The sequence below is a fragment of the Oncorhynchus kisutch genome, unplaced genomic scaffold (genome assembly GCF_002021735.2).
Source record: "Oncorhynchus kisutch isolate 150728-3 unplaced genomic scaffold, Okis_V2 Okis06b-Okis10b_hom, whole genome shotgun sequence".
NCBI lineage: Eukaryota > Metazoa > Chordata > Actinopteri > Salmoniformes > Salmonidae > Oncorhynchus > Oncorhynchus kisutch.
Window position 1 is genome coordinate 10,135,297 of NW_022261983.1, and position 19,432 is coordinate 10,154,728.

Sequence of the window (19,432 nt, forward strand, 5' to 3'; positions counted from 1 at the left end):
TCACCGATTTTATACTATGTATTTTTTATTAGCTAAGTAATAAATGGCAAATGCAACTTTCGTATATACGGGCTCACTGTAATACCACGCAGGGCAGAACAGAGAAGTGACCAGATGTATGTAAACAGTATTCTTTGTACTGTGATAGACAGTTCCAACCCGTCTGTTGGCCTATCACAGTAGAGACTGGGCGTGGTTTAAACTTGCTCAGCCTATTGCAGGCGCCTCTTGGCGCTTCTGTTGATAGATGTAACTGTTGCTGTGAAGAACATCCATGCGCTCATGCTCCATACCGTTATCTCGCACCTGGCTCCTGTTATCTAACAAAAGACTGCTTGTTCTGCAACCCCACGCTCTGAATGTGCCCCCCCCCCAACTCATTGCACAGTTCCTGTCTTTTTTCCATCATTAGAAAGGCCCATGGCCCTGAAGCTTTTAACAATGTTTCAAGTCAGCTATGTTGCATAACACATACATACATCCACACAAGCCAACAGCAGATAGTATTCAATCATATATATGGTAAATGGCTATAATGTAAAACAGGATCCAACAATCCCCCCTTTTCACACCCCCAAGGGTGTGAACAAAAATTCAGCAATGAATCATATAACAGTTACAAAGTTGAAAATACCTTCATGTCCTCCATTCGATCCCACTATGTACTAGATTGGCTACCAGCCACCTAGGAACTTAAAACCCTCATGTCAAAAGAGAACAGCTCATTTAAAAACAGAATAAAAGAAAATGGTGTTAAATTTAAGTCCCCCTTTTGACACCCGCTAGGGTGTCACTCATTATCCTTTATTTCAGCGGTCCCAACATAGTAATATGTTAATAGCATTTCATGAAAATAACAAAACGTTTATTATTAATAAAACATTTATTTGTTATTTATTTTTTATTACAGAAAAACAGAAAAGAAAAATCAACCAAGAAAAATTGAAAAAGAAATCGACAAGTGATATATACTTTTGTCTCCCCCTTTTGACACCCATAAGGGTGTCACTTAGCAAAAACAGGATAAAACTTTGTTTATTGACATGTAAGATATAGGATACAACTTTGGTCATGGAAAACAGAGTAAAGCAGAGCAAAGCATTATTATAAACCATCTGGTCCTCTCAGGTACTCCTATCCTGTACCAGTTGGGCTTCATGCCACCCAGGGACTCCAAACCTTCACAACAGGGAGAACAAACATACTGGAAACAAAACTTATCATAAAACAAAAATGTAAAACAAGGAACTGTGGTGGTGTAATATTTATTCTACTACCTCACCCACAGCATACAGTCATCCTCAGTCAGTCCCATCCTCCCCTGAAAGCATGATTCAGTATCAGCATCTCCAACTGGAGCATCAACCAAAGGTATCATGCCTGAAGCCTTCACCACATCTGTAACAGACTTCTTAAAACACGGTATGATGCATGGAAACAACATTGATTCAACCAGTTTTTGCCCAGTGGGTTGTTTAGTCATGTTACCTAGCTAGCTAACAACCTGGTAATGTAGAATAGTGAAAATTCACTTCGTCTGAGGATGACAGAATTAGTGTAGGGTTCTATGACCCTACTATGATATACCATCTGACTCCATTATCATGTGAACAGTATGGGCCCATTATCGGATCCAGTGGGTATTGCCAAGGTTGCAAGCCTTGCGTCACCACTCGGAATACTGTAAGATGTGTGTAGGTTTACCATTAGGCAATCAAGAGGCTAAGGAACAAGGAGCTAATATCTTGCAATCGATGTCCTAGCATTACATTATTGAGTTAACCTTAGCTCAGAGATGCACAGTTAGAGAGAGAGCATATATGCTATGTATATTGTGAATACCATTTACCATTAGACATTCCACCAAATGATAATTCAAGGAATATTACTCAAATGTGAGGACTACGGTTTGTATCTATTTGAAAGTAATCCGATGTATTACAGTTATGCAATAAGAATACAATTAGCAAATGGTACATACCAGTAATCTTCACGATAAAGAGAATACAAAATATCCTAACTCTTAACAGCGTAGAAAAATACATAGCATAGTATTATAAAACATACCAAAATTCATAGCCCTTTATGAACTCTTGAAACAATCCAAACATGACAATTTCATTCACACAGTAACATTAATTTAGTCGATTCAAGTTTACATCTTATCCTGGCGTCAGTGACCCCCAGGACATCCATGGGAACGTGTTTTCATCGAGATTGCCACAGATAAGGTGTTTGACCCCTGTAATAGCCCCCAGATTGTCTGTCATTCAGACAATACCATAAATCGTGATTGAGTCATCATGCTGGGCCTCGGCACCAGCAAGTTGCTAGACGCATCTTCATCACTGACCATCATCGTTCGCATTATTTTTGACTACAGTACGTTGACCAGTAGGCTATGCAGGAATTTGGATGGCACAGGAAGAATGGAAAATGGATAGATATGCAGAGGTGTTTCAAAGGTAGGATGCATAGTCCTAATCAATTTAATTCTTAGCTCAAACATATTGAAATAAATATTGTTAAATCTCTACTGAAGAATACACACATACTTGATATTTATTTAAATATCATTGTTAAACGCAAATAAATAATTTAATGCCAGAATTCTAAATGGTTGATCTCACATTGAGAACCAAAGGAGAAAAATAAAATGATGAATGAGTAAACAATGAGGACGGTGAGATAGATACAGAAACAGATCAAGTCCACTTTGTTGGCAAAGCGATGGTGTATAGCATTTTTCTGGTCTTGTGCAGCCATTTTGTTGAGAAACTTCACCACCTTCTGGAGGGCTGTATTCTTCTCTTCCTCTGAGGCTTTAATATCAGACTTGGATTCTAGACAAAGTAAATGAGAGGAAAAAGGGATTACATATTTAACATAACATTAATATTTTTGTGGACATGCGAGAAATATGCTGGGTAAGACTTCAACTGCAGCTAGAGAGTAAGAATGGTTGTGCATTAACAAAATACCTCGACTTGTTTATGGTGATGATTTTATTTTTTTAACCCTAAATGTGGCCAATTTATTTTGCCCCCTGAAAGTGCCAACAGGTGTCATATTTGACCACAAATTTGGAAATGGCAAAAAAAAACTCTCAAACAGTAACACTGTCAGTAAATGGTTTAAATTCCCCCTATAAGCATATATTTAAATGGGGTACCCCTTAATGTAGACTGGTTGCAATAAAGTCATTATGACATCATGGTCAGGTTATAAATGGTTGCATAAAGACTAGGGTAAAGACATAAAGACTAGGGTAAAGACATAAAGACTAGGGTAAAGACATAAAGACTAGGGTAAAGACATAAAGACTAGGGTAAAGACTAGGATAAAGACTAGGGTAAAGACTAGGATAAAGACTAGGGTAAAGACTAGGATAAAGACTAGGGTAAAGACTAGGATAAAGACTAGGGTAAAGACATAACGACTAGGGTAAAGACATAACGACTAGGGTAAAGACATAACGACTAGGGTAAAGACATAACGACTAGGGTAAAGACATAACGACTAGGGTAAAGACATAACGACTAGGGTAAAGACATAACGACTAGGGTAAAGACATAACGACTAGGGTAAAGACATAACGACTAGGGCTGTCAACAATTAACTGGGGGGGGAATACATTCCAAAGTGAGCTGTAGTTTTAGGATTTTTAAATACAAAGAAACATTAAGAATATTGACGTCTTGATTCTGTCTAATGTAACAGTTAGTCAAATTAGGTCAAAGAAAGGACATTATTTCATCTCAATGTCCACTTATTTTGACATGGTATTGTACATTTTTGCGGTATAGATGATGTATTTGATGTTTTCAGTGTATTCAACACTAACACAATGCGATTAATAGTAAATAAATACAATATTGTGCACTAAAATGATAACGTTAACTGATTAACTCTGGCAGCCCTAATAAGGGGGTTTGGTAACGTCTTCTTTGGCAACCAGAAAAATATATATCTTGCTCTGTGGATAACTGATGACAGAATAATGAAAAAGTTTACCCTCTTCATTGTCTGTGTCTTTAAGCAGTGAGTCTTTGGACTTGGAGAGGCTGCAGGGCCAGAGAGTGCCACACTTAGCCAGGCGTGTGAGCACCATAGACTGCAACGTGCTCAACACCAGGATGACCAAACAGAAACAGAAGTGCTTTCCTATGGAGAACAACGAGAGAGAGATGTGAGTGTTATATGGTGGCAGAGGTCCTGTATACATGAAAACGACATCAGTGTGCTGCTACCAGTATATATTTCTTTACTGTCCCTGTAACATACCAGGCTGGAAATAGTGAAACTCTGCTCGCAAACACACATCAGCCGTCCACCTTGACACCGTACCAAACAATTGAGCTATAGAAAAATATCCAATTTGATAGCTCCCTTGGCAACATTTCAAGCTAGCTGTGGAGTGAGCTTTCTGTTCATTCTTAAAGGGCGGCTGAACTTCCTGATTTGGCCTCGTTTTAGATTTGTCTCATTATGAAATGCTAGCGGTCGTGATTGAAGCCACACAAAAGTTGTCTTTGAGTTGTGGTTTCACCCCACCTGAGTGACTCGCCATCTCAAGATGGTCATCTAATTCAGTTCTGTGTGTAGGCTAAAGTAGAAAAGAAGAGGCGAATAGAAATTATTATTGACCATATGTTTTGCCAAACTGGGGGGAGCTGGCTAGCCTGTCTAACCTTAGGCTAGCACATAGTGCTCTGTCAAAACAAAAGTATGCCAAGATGGCAAGAACCAGTGTCTGGAATGTTTCATGTGATACTCGTTCTACATAACCTTGCTGCGAATGTACCTTGCAACATAGTTTAATCATGTGATGTAAATACATGTTACTGTGGAAACGATATCAACTACTGCGAGTTGAAAGCCTGCGGTCTTCAGTCAGCCCAGCGGTCCTACAACACATTGTGTTTTGTGACAAAACTGCACATTTTAGAGTGGCCTTTTATTGTCCCCAGCACAAGGTGCACCTGTGGAATTATGTTGTTTAAACAGCTTCTTTATATGCCACACCTGTCAGGTGGATGGATTATCTTGGCAAAGGAGAAATGCAAACAAATGTGTGCATAAAATTTGAGAGAAATAAGCTTTTTGTGCATATGGAATGTTTCTGGGATCTTTTATTTCAGCTCATGAAACATAGGACCAACACTTTACATGTTGCGTTTTATATTTTTGTTCAGTATAGAACATCACAGGTTGTACTGTGCATGCCTGGCAGTGTGTTTATGAACTTGACATAACGTCATCAGATACTGTAGATATCAGCATATCGCCACATGTCCCCCTGAAGCAAGACGGCTGATCCCATAATGGTCTGATACGAGCCACCCGGACAGCTGATGAACCTGTGGGTTTGCACAACCGAAGACTTTCTGCACAAGCTGTCAGAACCAGTCTCAGGGAAGAGCATCTGCCTGTTCGTTGTCTTTACCAGGGTCTTAACCTGACGGGCGTCGTAACAGACTTCATAGGGAAAATCCTATACCTTCAATGGCCACTGGCACACTGGAGAAGTGTGCTCTTCATGGATTAATCCTGGTTTCAGCTGTACCGGGCAGATGGCAGACAGCATGTGTGGCATTGTGTGGGTGAGCGGTTTGCAACGTTGTGAACAGAGTGCCCCATGGTGGAGGTGGGGTTATGGTATGGGCAGTCATAAGCTACGGACAACAAACACAATTGCATTTTATCGATGGTAATTTGAAATCAGAGTTACCGTGACGAGATCCTGAGGCCCATTGTCGTGCCATTCATCCGCCGACATCACCATGCTTCAGAATGATAATGTACTGCCCCATGTCGCAAGAATCTGTACACAATTCCTGGAAGCTGAACATTTCCCAGTTCTTCCATGGCCTGCAAACTCACCAGACATGGCACCCATTGAGCATGTTTGGGATGCTCTGGATCAACGTGTGTTCCAACAGCATGTTCCAGTTCCTGCCAATATCCAGCAACTTTGCACAACCATTGAAGAGGAGTGGGACAAAATTCCACAGGCCACAAGCAACAGCCTGGTCAACTCTATGTGAAGGAGTGTCGCACTGCATGAGGCAAATAGTGGTCACACCAGATACTGACTGGTTTTCTGATCCAAGTATCTGTGACCAACAGATGCATATCTGTATTCCCAGTCATGTAAATTCCATAGATTAGGGCCTAATGAATTTATTTCAATTGACTGATTTCATGCAAAACAAACTTGCCCACTCTTCCACAAACAACCTGGGCAAAAGGGGACATGAATTGATGACATGATTGGAATCCAAACCCAACCTTAATTTACGCTGTGACACAATTAGGTACCAAATTCAGTTTTGGAAGAGGCTGATTTTATGACAAAAATGTCCCTTTTTACACTTTGTAGTCCATTTTTACAATAGAATAAATGTTTCTGATTGGCCGTTTACAAAAGGAATGTTTAGCTTTTTTGGCGCAGTCGCTCTAACTCCGATACATACACACCGTTTATAACAAAATGCTGTTTCATTCTGGTGCATTACACACAGGATACTCACGGATGATGGGGCTGCACTGGCCTCCTCCAGGCAGAAGGTCCTTGAGGATGTTGAGGAACATGATGAAGCTGAGAACCAGTTTAACCTTGAAGGGGATGCGCTTGCTCTCTCCCAGCGGCAGGGCGAAGCTGCCCACATCAGCCAAGATGATTAGTATACTGGGCAGGACCAGGGACAGAAACGGGTTTTCGGACCGCATTTTCAGCAATACCTGTGAAGACAGACAGATAAGCCGGCTAAGGAGTATTGGTGTCTCTGGGGGGTCTGTGGCCTGGTTTGCTTACTACCTCAAGAGTGCAGTGTTTAAAGACAGAAAATCTGCTGTCTCAGCTACTGCCTGTCACCAAGGGAGTACCCCAAGTCTCAATCCTAGGCCCCACGCTCTTCTCAATTTGCATCAACAACATAGCTCAGGCAGTAGGAAGCTTTCTCATCCATTTATATGTAGATGATAGTCTTATAGTCAGCTGGCCCCTCCCAGGAGTTTTTGTTAAATGCTCTACAACAAAGCTTTCTTAGTGTCCAGCAAGCTTTCTCTACCCTTAACCTTGTTCTGAACACCTCCAAAACAAAGGTCATGTTCTGTAAGAAGAATGCCCCTCTCCCCACAGGTGTGTTTACTACCTCTGAGGGGTTAGAGCTTGACCTCATACAAGCACTTGGGAGTATGGCTAGACGGTACACTGTCCTTCTCTCAGCACATATCAAATCTGCAGGCTAAAGTTAAATCTAGACTTGGTTTCTTCTATCGTAATCACTCCTCTTTCACCCCAGCTGCCAAACTAACCATGATTCAGATGACCATCCAACTCATGCTAGATTACGGAGACATAATTTATAGGTAGGTAAGGATTCTCTCGAGTGGCTAGATGTTCTTTATCAGTCGGCCATCAGATTTTCCATTAATGCTCCTTATAGGACACATCACTGCACTCTATACTCCTCTGTAAACTGGGCATCTCTGTATACCTGTCGCAAGACCCACTGGTTGATGCTTATTTATAAAACCCTCTTAGGTCTCACACCCCCCTATCTGAGATATCTACTGCAGCCCTCATCCTCCACATACAACACCTGTTCTGCCAGTCACATTCTGTTAAAGGTCCCCAAAGCACACACATCCCTGGGTCGCTCGTCTTTTCAGTTCCCTGCAGGTAGTGACTGGAACGAGCTGCAACAATCACTCAAACTGGACAGTTTTATCTCAATCTCTTCATTCAAAGACTCAATCATGGACACTCTTACTGACAGTTGTGGCTGCTTTGCATGATGTATTGTTGTCTGTACCTTCTTGCCCTTTGTGCTGTTGTCTGTGCCCAATAATGTTTGTACCATGTTTTGTGCTGCTACCATGTTGTGTTGCTACCATGATGTTGTGTTGCTACCATGTTGTCATGTTGTGTTGCTACCATGTTGTGTTGTCATGTGTTGCTGGCTTGCTATGTTTTTGTCTTAGGTCTCTCTATATGTCGTGTTGTGTTTATCCCAGCCCCCGTCCACGCAGGAGGCCTTTTGCCTTTTGGAAGGCCGTCATTGTAAATAAGAATTTGTTGTTGACTTGCCTAGTTAAACTTTAAATAAATAAAATAAAAAGCCAGGCAGAAATAATTTGTTTTGAATAAGGGTTGTCTTTTGAGTGTAAATGTTTAAGCTTTGCCCATAAAAATAAGAAGGTACCTTTACATGTCCCACATAAATAAAATACAACTGAAATCACCAGGAACACTCACTAACCCATAGAAAGAGATACTTTACTCTACATGTCACATAAACTACTGAAATCACCAGGAGCTCACTAACCCATAGATAGAGATACTTTACTCTACATGTCACATAAACTACTGAAATCACCAGGAACTCACTAACCCATAGATAGAGATACTTTACTCTACATGTCACATAAACTACTGAAATCACCAGGAACTCACTAACCCATAGATAAAGATACTTTACTCTACATGTCACATAAACTACTGAAATCACCAGGAACTCACTAACCCATAGATAGAGATACTTTACTCTACATGTCACATAAACTACTGAAATCACCAGGAACACTCACTAACCCATAGATAAAGATACTCTACATGTCACATAAACTACTGAAATCACCAGGAACACTCACTAACCCATAGATAGAGATACTCTACATATCACATAAACTACTGAAATCACCAGGAACACTCACTAACCCATAGATAGAGATATGTGACATGTAGAGTAAAGTAAACTACTGAAATCACCAGGAACTCTCACTAACCCATAGATAGTTGCGATCATCTCTGCCTCCTTTAGCATTGAGTTCCACCTCCTCGGTTAGCCAGTCCCCACGGTTTGCGCTAGTTGTGCTCACATTCCCAAAGTCCAGGAACATGCCACATCCTGGAAAAGCAGATATTTGATACCAGTTCTCTCACTCAAAGATCATACCATAGTTTATAACAAAAACAATATTTTATATCAATAGGCATTAGGGGTGTGACGGTCCACAACATATTTGCTTTCGTTCATTCCTTGATTTTAGGCTCTTTGTTCGGTTTTAGCTTGGTTCTCAGGAGGGGATGGAAAAACTACCACAAATTTAAAAAAATGATTTTGTAAAATTGACAATTGCATGATTTCCCCTTTCACTCGCATAGATGTTTTTTGTTAACGGTGGCTAAAGTTTGTAGTGCCTGTTCAGAGAAAACCGAACCATGGATTACAGTTTCTCCTTGCCCATACTACTTTTAGGGTGAGGAACCATCGAACATCAAGTTGTAAAATCCTGAACTTCCGCTTTGAGGCTAGGCGAAAGCTTACCATTTACCCACGCATGTGTCTATTTCACGCTACCGCCTTGAACTAGGCTATACAACGAATCAGAGCTTGCATTTGTTATGTTGTTAATATAATTATGATTTGTTCTTAACTTATGAATTAACATTATTTAATTTGGGAGATAACTTTAGTTAAAGATGGAATCTTTAGAAGGGGACAACAAAAAAGTTTAAGGTCTTTTACAGGAAATAATCATTGCCATCTGATGAGGTTAGCATATGGATAAATCTTTTATTTATTTTACCTTTATTTAACCAGGCAAGTCAGTTAAGAACAAATTCTTATTTTCAATGACAGCCTAGGAACAGTGGGTTAACTGCCTGTTCAGGGGCAGAATGGCAACCTTCCGGTTACTAGTCCAACGCTCTAACCACTAGGCTACCCTGCCGCCCCTCTGCCAGGTTATGTCATGGGAACAGTTAACATACAGCCTTTGATCACATGCAACTACATCAACAATTTTAATTGTCTGATGCTTAAACTTTAACATTAAAAAAAACGTTATCTAATGTTCTTAACGTTCTTAAGTATGGCCCCACACTGTGTCCAGCCCACTAACAAGCACCAAAAGAAATGCTAGGCAGTCAGGATGCATAGAAAATTCCAAAGATGACAAATAAACTGAAATGCATTCTATACTAAATTGCATTAGGCTATACAGACAACTATTTTTTTGGTTTGTTGTTTTTGGTTAGTAAGAGCTTTGGTAAATAATGGTGTGCAAGAGCCATTTAGCAGACAAAATTAGGTTTGAAATGATGCACTTACCACTAATTGCCCACACATTCAGGGCGATGGCACAGAAATCTGAAGCGAAGGGGTAGTTGTACAGATTGACTTCACAGCCCACCACAGTGTTCATGATGACCATGTGCTCTATAGTCCCGTTGCTGTGCACCAGCAAATCCTTGTTGCTGTGCTTTATCGTTGTTTGCACTCTTTAGACATGAGAGGTTGAGGACAGACTGAGGATCTACTAAAACTGTCACACCTAAACATTTGGCCACTTAAAACATATTAGTTCTGTCTTTAATTCTGTCCATGTTGCACTCGCTATTTAGAAGATTACACATAAATTGACTGTTATAAAATCTAAATGAAAAATTATAATTAAACCTAACATAGGTTATTGTATTCTGTTGTTAGTGGACTCACCCATTAGTCACATGGAGTTCAGGAGTCCAGATTTTGCTGACAGGCAGGACCACCATATCATGATGATAGACTGATGTGTTCCATGATAAATCAGGGTCTTCCCAAGACTGTAGTGTATAATCATAATGAGTGGTATTACAAAATGTCCCATTTACTTGAATGTCTCTGGATGTTTTGTGCCTACACTCTTAGAATAAGGGGTTCCAAAAGGGTTCTTCAGCTGTCCTCATAGGAAAACTATTTTTGGTTCCAGGTCAAACCCTCTGTTGAAATGATTCTACATTGAACCCAAAAGGGTTCTACCTAGAATCAAATAGGGTTCTTCAAAAGGTTCTCCTATGAAGACAGCCAGAGATCCATTTTAGGTTATAGCACCTTTTTTTTTTTTTTTCCTAAGAGGGTACTTACCAGCGGGACTTCCAGACGACTCTCGAAGCGGAGGTTTTTTGTATCCTTATTAGGAAGAGGATAATTCATCACATAATGATAGAAATGTCAATATGTTATCTCTGAAACTCATCACATTGCAGAAAACTCAATTAAAAGGGACTTACGACAGACAGAGTTTCGTACACGATTGACGGCACACTGATAATTGAGATGCACCGTGGAGACTGTGGCGGACTCCGAGCTTCTTTCGCAATCAGCATGCTGGCCAGACATCGACGGGTCGTACAGGATGGTGTGGTTGCACTGGATGAAGTGGCTGTGTTGGCTGGTTGGGATGCACTGGCTGTATTAGATAGTGGTTGGATAGTAGTAATTGCTGCGTTGGATAGAGTGCCTGATGCAGATACTGTGGAACCAGAGACGGGTATTTAATTTCAGAATATAATATTGGATTTATATAGCGCTTTTCTAGGAACCAACGAGGCTTTTCAATAGTTCAACACAGTACAATAAATGACTTACACAGTCAAAATGAAATGGGATAAGGTTGTTGCATGTCTTCAAAGTAGTGACTCACTGTGAAAAGTGATCATGCTCTCTATATTGCACTGTATCTAAACCTGATACTCTTATCACTAGTCCATTATCAGTTACGTTCTGAGAAACATATGTTTTAAGAGCTTGGTAAGTGCTTGATTGTCCTGTGGTTATTTTGCATACAACCTTCCCACAACTTTTCTGGGAATGGTGCAGGATAGTTGTTTGGATTTGGAACGTTCTGAGAAAGTAATACAATTTTAAAAAATACAAGGAAACTTTCTATAAAAAAACACAAGAATTGTTGTAATGGAGAATGTTTGAAGACTGTTATGTAAAAACATAGATTTTGTTCTCAGCATCAACAAAACTCTATCCTCTACCTTGTAATGTGTGTTCAGGTGGGTTGGTCGCGCCCACTAATTGGCCACACCTGATCTTAATGAGTGCTTGTTACCTTTGAAATGGGGTGTTACATGAGTAAAAAAGATGTGCATCCTCATCCCATAAATAATTTATTTTTGTTTTTGTCTATTTTCAATGGATAAAGCTAAGAACATTAACAACTTCATAGTTCAGAACAATATAACAATATTAAATTAAATTAAACGTATTTTACAAGAAGCAATATTACTCCCTAAAAATACAACCCTATGGACCAATCATTGAATAGCTTTTCAGAATTCTCCGATAAATTGGTCCGTATGAAAATCTAAAAGAATGGAAACCATAAAATTATTTGATTTGATAAAATGACTTGGTAACAGGAAACACATTTATTTCCATGACAGAATTAAAACGCAATTTTGGACTGACCAATGTAGATACCTGCAACTTAAAAGTTACATATCACGAAATTTTGATTTGAAATCTTTTGGACATCAGAGCAACCCTGAGGAAATCTATATGAGTCAAAAAATTACAAAAATTCAGTCATGTCTTAAGTGTAAAACTAATAATGACTCAATAATCCATGCTTTCTGGGAATGCTATGAAGTCCATAAGTTATGAACGGAGCTAGAAAGTTGGCTGTCAGAGGCATTAAAATGTAAACTTACTTTTAATCTGTCTGTCTGCATATTTAATCAAATACATTCGATATTATAATAAAAAATAACTCCCAGGAAAATGTTCAAGGAACCAGAGTAAAACGTTATCAGAACCTTCCTGCAACCTAAAAATAAATGTTCTCAGAACAGATAACATTTTCACTTCTGCTTTCAGAATGTTTAAAAAACGTTCAGTTTTACTGTGTTCCCACAACCAATGTAAAACCAAAAACATACGTTCCCGCAACTTCCAAAGAACCAAATGTGCTAGCTGGGTTATTTATTTTAATTTTCATTTGACATGTTTCTTTTTCATGACTTTAAAAATATCATCTGTTTGTGACAAGAAATAAAAATGCAGTTTGCAATCGCATATAATAAAAAAGTTTTACACTCTTTACTTCATATCTGCTAATAGGAACAAAGAGGACATTGTTCTAGCATAATTCACGCCTGTTTTAAGAAGAGTAAAATGGAGCCCAATATCTTACCTGTTAGCAAGAATAGGGAGAAGAGACATTTCAGCCCACTGTGGTCCATGGGTCTCATCCCTACACGTCCTCCTGTCACAAAGCACATACTGTAGAGTCAGCACACACAGTCTTAGTATAAATTAAGACAAGTTTCCTCTAATGAAACTGTTGGAAGGACTGAAAACCAACCTTTAGATGCTTAGTGATCACCACTTGCCTTCTCCTTTCCTCTCTAGCCAAAGCCTCACCAGGAATAACCCTTATAAAGGCTGTTCTTTAACATGTTGTTGCCCCAGTCTTCCACAGCCACACACACCCCCACAAACTGTCTACATTAGAATATTATCCTCGATATTGTACAGGATGTGCTTGACCATAATCCCCAAATAATGACTTTTTAAATGAACCTCCCAGGATTCATTTCACCATCTTGTGTAAACAACCCACAACAGACAGGTATTTACTAATTACTGTGACTAGGCAGAAGTGGATATACTGCACCTCCACCTGCCTCTAAACCCTATAGTTGGCTATATGTTTCACTGGACCTCAATAGGACCGTAGGCTGTTATCATATTGTTGAGCATACAGACTTCATACAGACAATAATACAAAAGGGATTGAGTTGGTTTATTTGAAATGTCATCATGCATGGGCACCAGACAGCATTGTGGTTTCAGTGGTGCTGTCTCCTCTCTGGGTAATGGAGAAAGGTTGCTATCTTCTCACTAGTGGTTCATGAAGCAACTTGTTTTGACAGCTGGTTGTGGACTAGTAACCTGTAACTTAACCGTTTAGTGTGAACATTTACTGCAGGATCCATTCAGAATCAACAAATGACTTAAGGGTGAGTGTTTCACAAAATATTTTTTGACCAAGACCCCGTGGTCTGAAACAATTAGGACTTGTGGATGTGTATGTACAATACCAGTTAAACGTTTGGACTCATTCCAGTTTTTTTTTAAATTTTGACTATTGTCCACATTGTCAGAGGAAGGCCCTAAAAATGGTCATAGTCATAGACTGTTCTCTCTACTACCGCATGGCAAGTGGTACCGGAGTGCCAAGTCTAGGACAAAAAGGCTTCTCAACAGTTTTTACCCCCAAGCCATAAGACTCCTGAACAGGTAACCAAATGGTTACCCAGACTATTTGCATTGTGTGCCCCCCCCTCCCAACCCCTCTTTTACACTGCTGCTACTCTCTGTTGATCATATATGCAAAGTCACTTTAACTATACATTCATGTACCTACTACCTCAATTGGCCTGACCAACCAGTGCTCCCACACATTGGCTAACTGGGCTATCTGCATTGTGTCCCACTAACCACCAACCAACCCACCCCTCTTTTTACGCTACTGCTACTCTCTGTTGATCATATATGCAAAGTCACTTTAACTATACATTCATGTACCTACTACCTCAATTGGCCTGACCAACCAGTGCTCCCACACATTGGCTAACTGGGCAATCTGCATTGTGTCCCACCACCCACCAACCAACCCACCCCTCTTTTTACGCTACTGCTACTCTCTGTTCATCATATATGCATAGTCACTTCAACCATACAGGTACATACTACCTCAATAAGCCTGACCAACCGGTGCCTGTATAGAGCCTTGCTACTGTTATTTTCAAATGTCTTTTTACTGTTTTATTTCCACACACACACACACACACACACACACACACACACACACACACACACACACCTTTTTTTCACACTATTGGTTAGAGCACATAAGTAAGCATTTCACCTGTTGTAATCGGCGCACGTGACAAATAAACTTTGATTTGTAGAATAATACTGAATACACCAAAACTATGAAATACAACATATGGAATCATGTAGTAAACAAACTATTTAAATAAATCAAAATATATTTTATATTTGCAATTCTTCAAAGTAGCCACCCTTTGCGTTGATGACAGCTTTGCACGCTCTTGGCATTCTCTCAACCAGCTTCATGAGGTAGTCACCTGGAATTTCAATTAACAAGTGTGCCTTGTTAAAGGTTCATCTGTTGAATTTCTTTCCTTCTTAATGCTTAGAGATGAAGTGCAGATCCAGCGAAGCTTGGATGAGTTGTAGGAAACCAGTTATGGAGGCTGAGGTTGGAGTGAGCTGGGTTGGGACAGGGTAAACAGGTCTGGAGGGGAATCCAAGGAAGTGATGAGTTGAATCCAGAACAGGGTAGCGAGATGTGGAACATGAGACAGGAACCAGAGTTAGAGCGGCAAAACTGCAGTGAGAAGAGAAACAGTGTCAGGCAAGGAAATAGGCACAGCAGGATACATGATCTTAAATCACAACAAATATATATTATGGAACGGGTTGCAGCTGGTGGGGAACTGCTCTGAGTCCAGCACACCTGTCTCCAACCACACAATCACACACAGAGAGAGAAGAAGAGGGAGAGGGAGAGAACTGGGGGAATGGCTGCAGGTCAAGGAGACACCGAATGTCCACTAGGGGGTGTAGCAGGAGCAGATGTGACAGTATCATTCTGTGTGCTGCATTCCACTGGGTATATTAAGCCATCGAAGTCCTCCGGGTTGAAATGAGCAACGCATACAGTAGATGTGAGCACGGTTCCCTTACTGCAATATGTTCGCTTCAACCTGACAAACCGGTCCCACTTCAAAACTAACTTCTCATTTTTGTGCCACAAATGAGTTGTAACCCTGACCTGACCTGAATCAGTCAGAGGTGTCCAGCACACTGCCAAATACTGTAAAAATTGGTTGGGCCTGAACCATACCCTCTCCAGCCCAGTTCCTCTGAAGCTATTGCTCCTGAAATACCACTGTTACACTTACAGTAGTAGATGTGTCAGGGTTTGGGCAGAGATAAACTCAACTCACTTGGTATATCCTCTCTGACCAATTTTATAAACAAATATAAAACAAATATTGTAAATGGATTGATTAATCAGGGCCTTGTGCTGAGCAGTGCTTTACAGGAATGACAATCAGCTTTCCATGTGTACACTAAAGGGTGAGGAAACCTAATCGGTTTGATTATTCAAGATCAAACCCAGCGTCTTATTTACACTTGGGTCATTCTTGAATTACAGTGGCATTTGGGTCCCTTCCATGAAAAACACTTTAAAATGACAAATAGTTACATATCATAACTGTTTAGTTTGTATTGAACTGTTTATGAAGTACCTAATGCAAGTCCTTTATACAGCACAACTGTATGTGTGTGCATGCATTGTTTTAGAAGCTCAGGGTGTGCAAATATCCTTGTTCCAGTATTGATGTGTAGAGTTGTAGTGATGTTCTGGGGATTTAGAGATATCTCTTATTTGTTATGCTGGACAGTGAACTAAAGTATTTAATATATTGTATAGATCAATACAAATGAAAGAAGGCTATTAAAAAAACATTATTTTTACTAGTATAATGTGTATCCCTCAGTTTTATGTCATTGGTGCTGCTGCCTTGAAAATCACTGATTCCAAAGATGCAGTGTACAAGGACCTTGTTCATTCTCACCAGTGGCAGACTGTTATAAGGGGAGGGGTCTATATTACATATCATTATTAGTTCACCATTTTAATATGTCATAAATGTGGTGGGTCTTAACACTAAGTTTCACATGATGTTGGTCCATTTAAAGGAAATAACATGGTGAGTAATATTCACATGATGTTGGTCCATTTAAAGGAAGGGAAATAACATGGTGAGTAATATTCACATGATGTTGGTCCATTTAAAGGAAATAACATGGTGAGTAATATTCACATGATGTTGGTCCATTTAAAGGAAGGGAAATAACATGGTGAGTAATATTCACATGATGTTGGTCCATTTAAAGGAAATAACATGGTGAGTAATATTCACATGATGTTGGTCCATTTAAAGGAAATAACATGGTGAGTAATATTCACATGATGTTGGTCCATTTAAAGGAAATAACATGGTGAGCAATATTCACATGATGTTGGTCCATTTAAAGGAAATAACATGGTGAGTAATATTCACATGATGTTGGTCCATTTAAAGGAAATAACATGGTGAGTAATATTCACATGATGTTGGTCCATTTAAAGGAAATAACATGGTGAGCAATATTCACATGATGTTGGTCCATTTAAAGGAAATAACATGGTGAGCAATATTCACATGATGTTGGTCCATTTACAGGAAATAACATGGTGAGCAATATTCACATGATGTTGGTCCATTTAAAGGAAATAACATGGTGAGTAATATTCACATGATGTTGGTCCATTTAAAGGAAATAACATGGTGAGTAATATTCACATGATGTTGGTCCATTTAAAGGAAGGGAAATAACATGGTGAGTAATATTCACATGATGTTGGTCCATTTAAAGGAAGGGAAATAACATGGTGAGCAATATTCACATGATGTTGGTCCAACACATAGATGCCATCTCCAGTCATGTTGTGTCCCGGTAACAGACTCTAATATCCATTAATAACACTAAAGGAACACATAGATGCCATCTCCAGTCATGTTGTGTCCCGGTAACAGACTCTAATAACAACACTAAAGGAACACATAGATGCCATCTCCAGTCATGTTGTGTCCCGGTAACAGACTCTAATATCCATTAATAACACTAAAGGAACACATAGATGCCATCTCCAGTCATGTTGTGTCCCGGTAACAGACTCTAATAACAACACTAAAGGAACACATAGATGCCATCTCCAGTCATGTTGTGTCCCGGTAACAGACTCTAATATCCATTAATAACACTAAAGGAACACATAGATGCCATCTCCAGTCATGTTGTGTCCCGGTAACAGACTCTAATAACAACACTAAAGGAACACATAGATGCTAGGCGACCTAAACTGGAACATGCTTAACACCCCAGCCATCCTACAATCTAAACTTGATGCCCTCAATCTCACACAAATAATCAATGAACCTACCAGGTACCTCCCCAAAACCTTAAACACGGGCACCCTCATAGATATCATCCTAACCAACTTCCCCTCTAAATACACCTCTGCTGTCTTCAACCAAGATCTCAGCGATCACTGCCTCATTGCCTGCATCCGTAATGGGTCAGCGGTCAAACGACCTCCACTCATCACTGTAAAACGCTCCCTGAAACACTTCTGCGAGCAGGCCTTTCTAATCGACCTGGCCGGGGTATCCTGGAAGGATATTGATCTCATCCCGTCAGTAGAGGATGCCTGGATATTTTTTTTAAATGCCTTCCTAACCATCTTAAATAAACATGCCCCATTTAAGAAATTTAGAACCAGGAACAGATATAGCCCTTGGTTCTCCCCAGACCTGACTGCCCTTAACCAACACAAAAACATCCTATGGCGTTCTGCATTAGCATCGAACAGCCCCCGTGATATGCAGCTGTTCAGGGAAGCTAGAAATCATTATACACAGGCAGTTAGAAAAGCCAAGGCTAGCTTTTTCAAGCAGAAATTTGCTTCCTGCAACACTAACTCAAAAAAGTTCTGGGACACTGTAAAGTCCATGGAGAATAAGAACACCTCCTCCCAGCTGCCCACTGCACTGAAGATAGGAAACACTGTCACCACTGATAAATCCACCATAATTGAGAATTTCAATAAGCATTTTTCTACGGCTGGCCATGCTTTCCACCTGGCTACTCCTACCCCGGACAACAGCACTGCACCCCCAACAGCAACTCGCCCAAGCCTTCCCCATTTCTCCTTCTCCCAAATCCATTCAGCTGATGTTCTGAAAGAGCTGCAAAATCTGGACCCCTACAAATCAGCCGGGCTAGACAATCTGGACCCTTTCTTTCTAAAATTATCTGCCGAAATTGTTGCCACCCCTATTACTAGCCTGTTCAACCTCTCTTTCGTGTCGTCTGAGATTCCCAAAGATTGGAAAGCAGCTGCGGTCATCCCCCTCTTCAAAGGGGGGGACACTCTTGACCCAAACTGCTACAGACCTATATCTATCCTACCGTGCCTTTCTAAGGACTTCGAAAGCCAAGTCAACAAACAGATTACCGACCATTTCGAATCTCACCATACCTTCTCTGCTATGCAATCCGGTTTCAGAGCTGGTCATGGGTGCACCTCAGCCACGCTCAAGGTCCTAAACGATATCTTAACCGCCATCGATAAGAAACATTACTGTGCAGCCGTATTCATTGATCTGGCCAAGGCTTTCGACTCTGTCAATCACCATATCCTCATCGGCAGACTCGACAGCCTTGGTTTCTCAAATGATTGCCTCGCCTGGTTCACCAACTACTTCTCTGATAGAGTTCAGTGTGTCAAATCGGAGGGTCTGCTGTCCGGACCTCTGGCAGTCTCTATGGGGGTGCCACAGGGTTCAATTCTTGGACCGACTCTCTTCTCTGTATACATCAATGAGGTCGCTCTTGCTGCTGGTGAGTCCCTGATCCACCTCTACGCAGACGACACCATTCTGTATACTTCCGGCCCTTCTTTGGACACTGTGTTAACAACCCTCCAGGCAAGCTTCAATGCC

The 19,432-nt window shown here is 40.3% G+C and overlaps 1 protein-coding gene across 4 annotated transcripts; it reads right to left on the minus strand.

Annotated features, from left to right (window-relative positions):
• Positions 1 to 571: 571 nt before the first annotated feature.
• Positions 572 to 11,888, minus strand: LOC109898747 (5-hydroxytryptamine receptor 3A-like). Of its 4 annotated transcripts, none has more exons than XM_031814478.1 (10): positions 11,819 to 11,888; positions 11,622 to 11,676; positions 11,063 to 11,304; positions 10,917 to 10,961; positions 10,509 to 10,615; positions 10,122 to 10,291; positions 8,794 to 8,915; positions 6,534 to 6,744; positions 4,015 to 4,164; positions 572 to 2,843 (listed from the first exon to the last, which is right to left on the minus strand). In XM_031814478.1, exons 3-10 carry the CDS (start codon positions 11,156 to 11,158, stop codon positions 2,599 to 2,601), a joined length of 1,146 nt encoding a protein of 381 aa, XP_031670338.1. In that variant the 5' UTR covers positions 11,159 to 11,304; positions 11,622 to 11,676; positions 11,819 to 11,888; the 3' UTR covers positions 572 to 2,598. The 4 variants fall into 4 exon arrangements, with proteins under 4 accessions (XP_031670338.1, XP_031670336.1, XP_031670339.1 ...); XM_031814476.1 differs by having other exon boundaries at positions 11,421 to 11,676; XM_031814479.1 differs by lacking the exon at positions 11,819 to 11,888 and having other exon boundaries at positions 11,622 to 11,805.
• Positions 11,889 to 19,432: the final 7,544 nt, after the last annotated feature.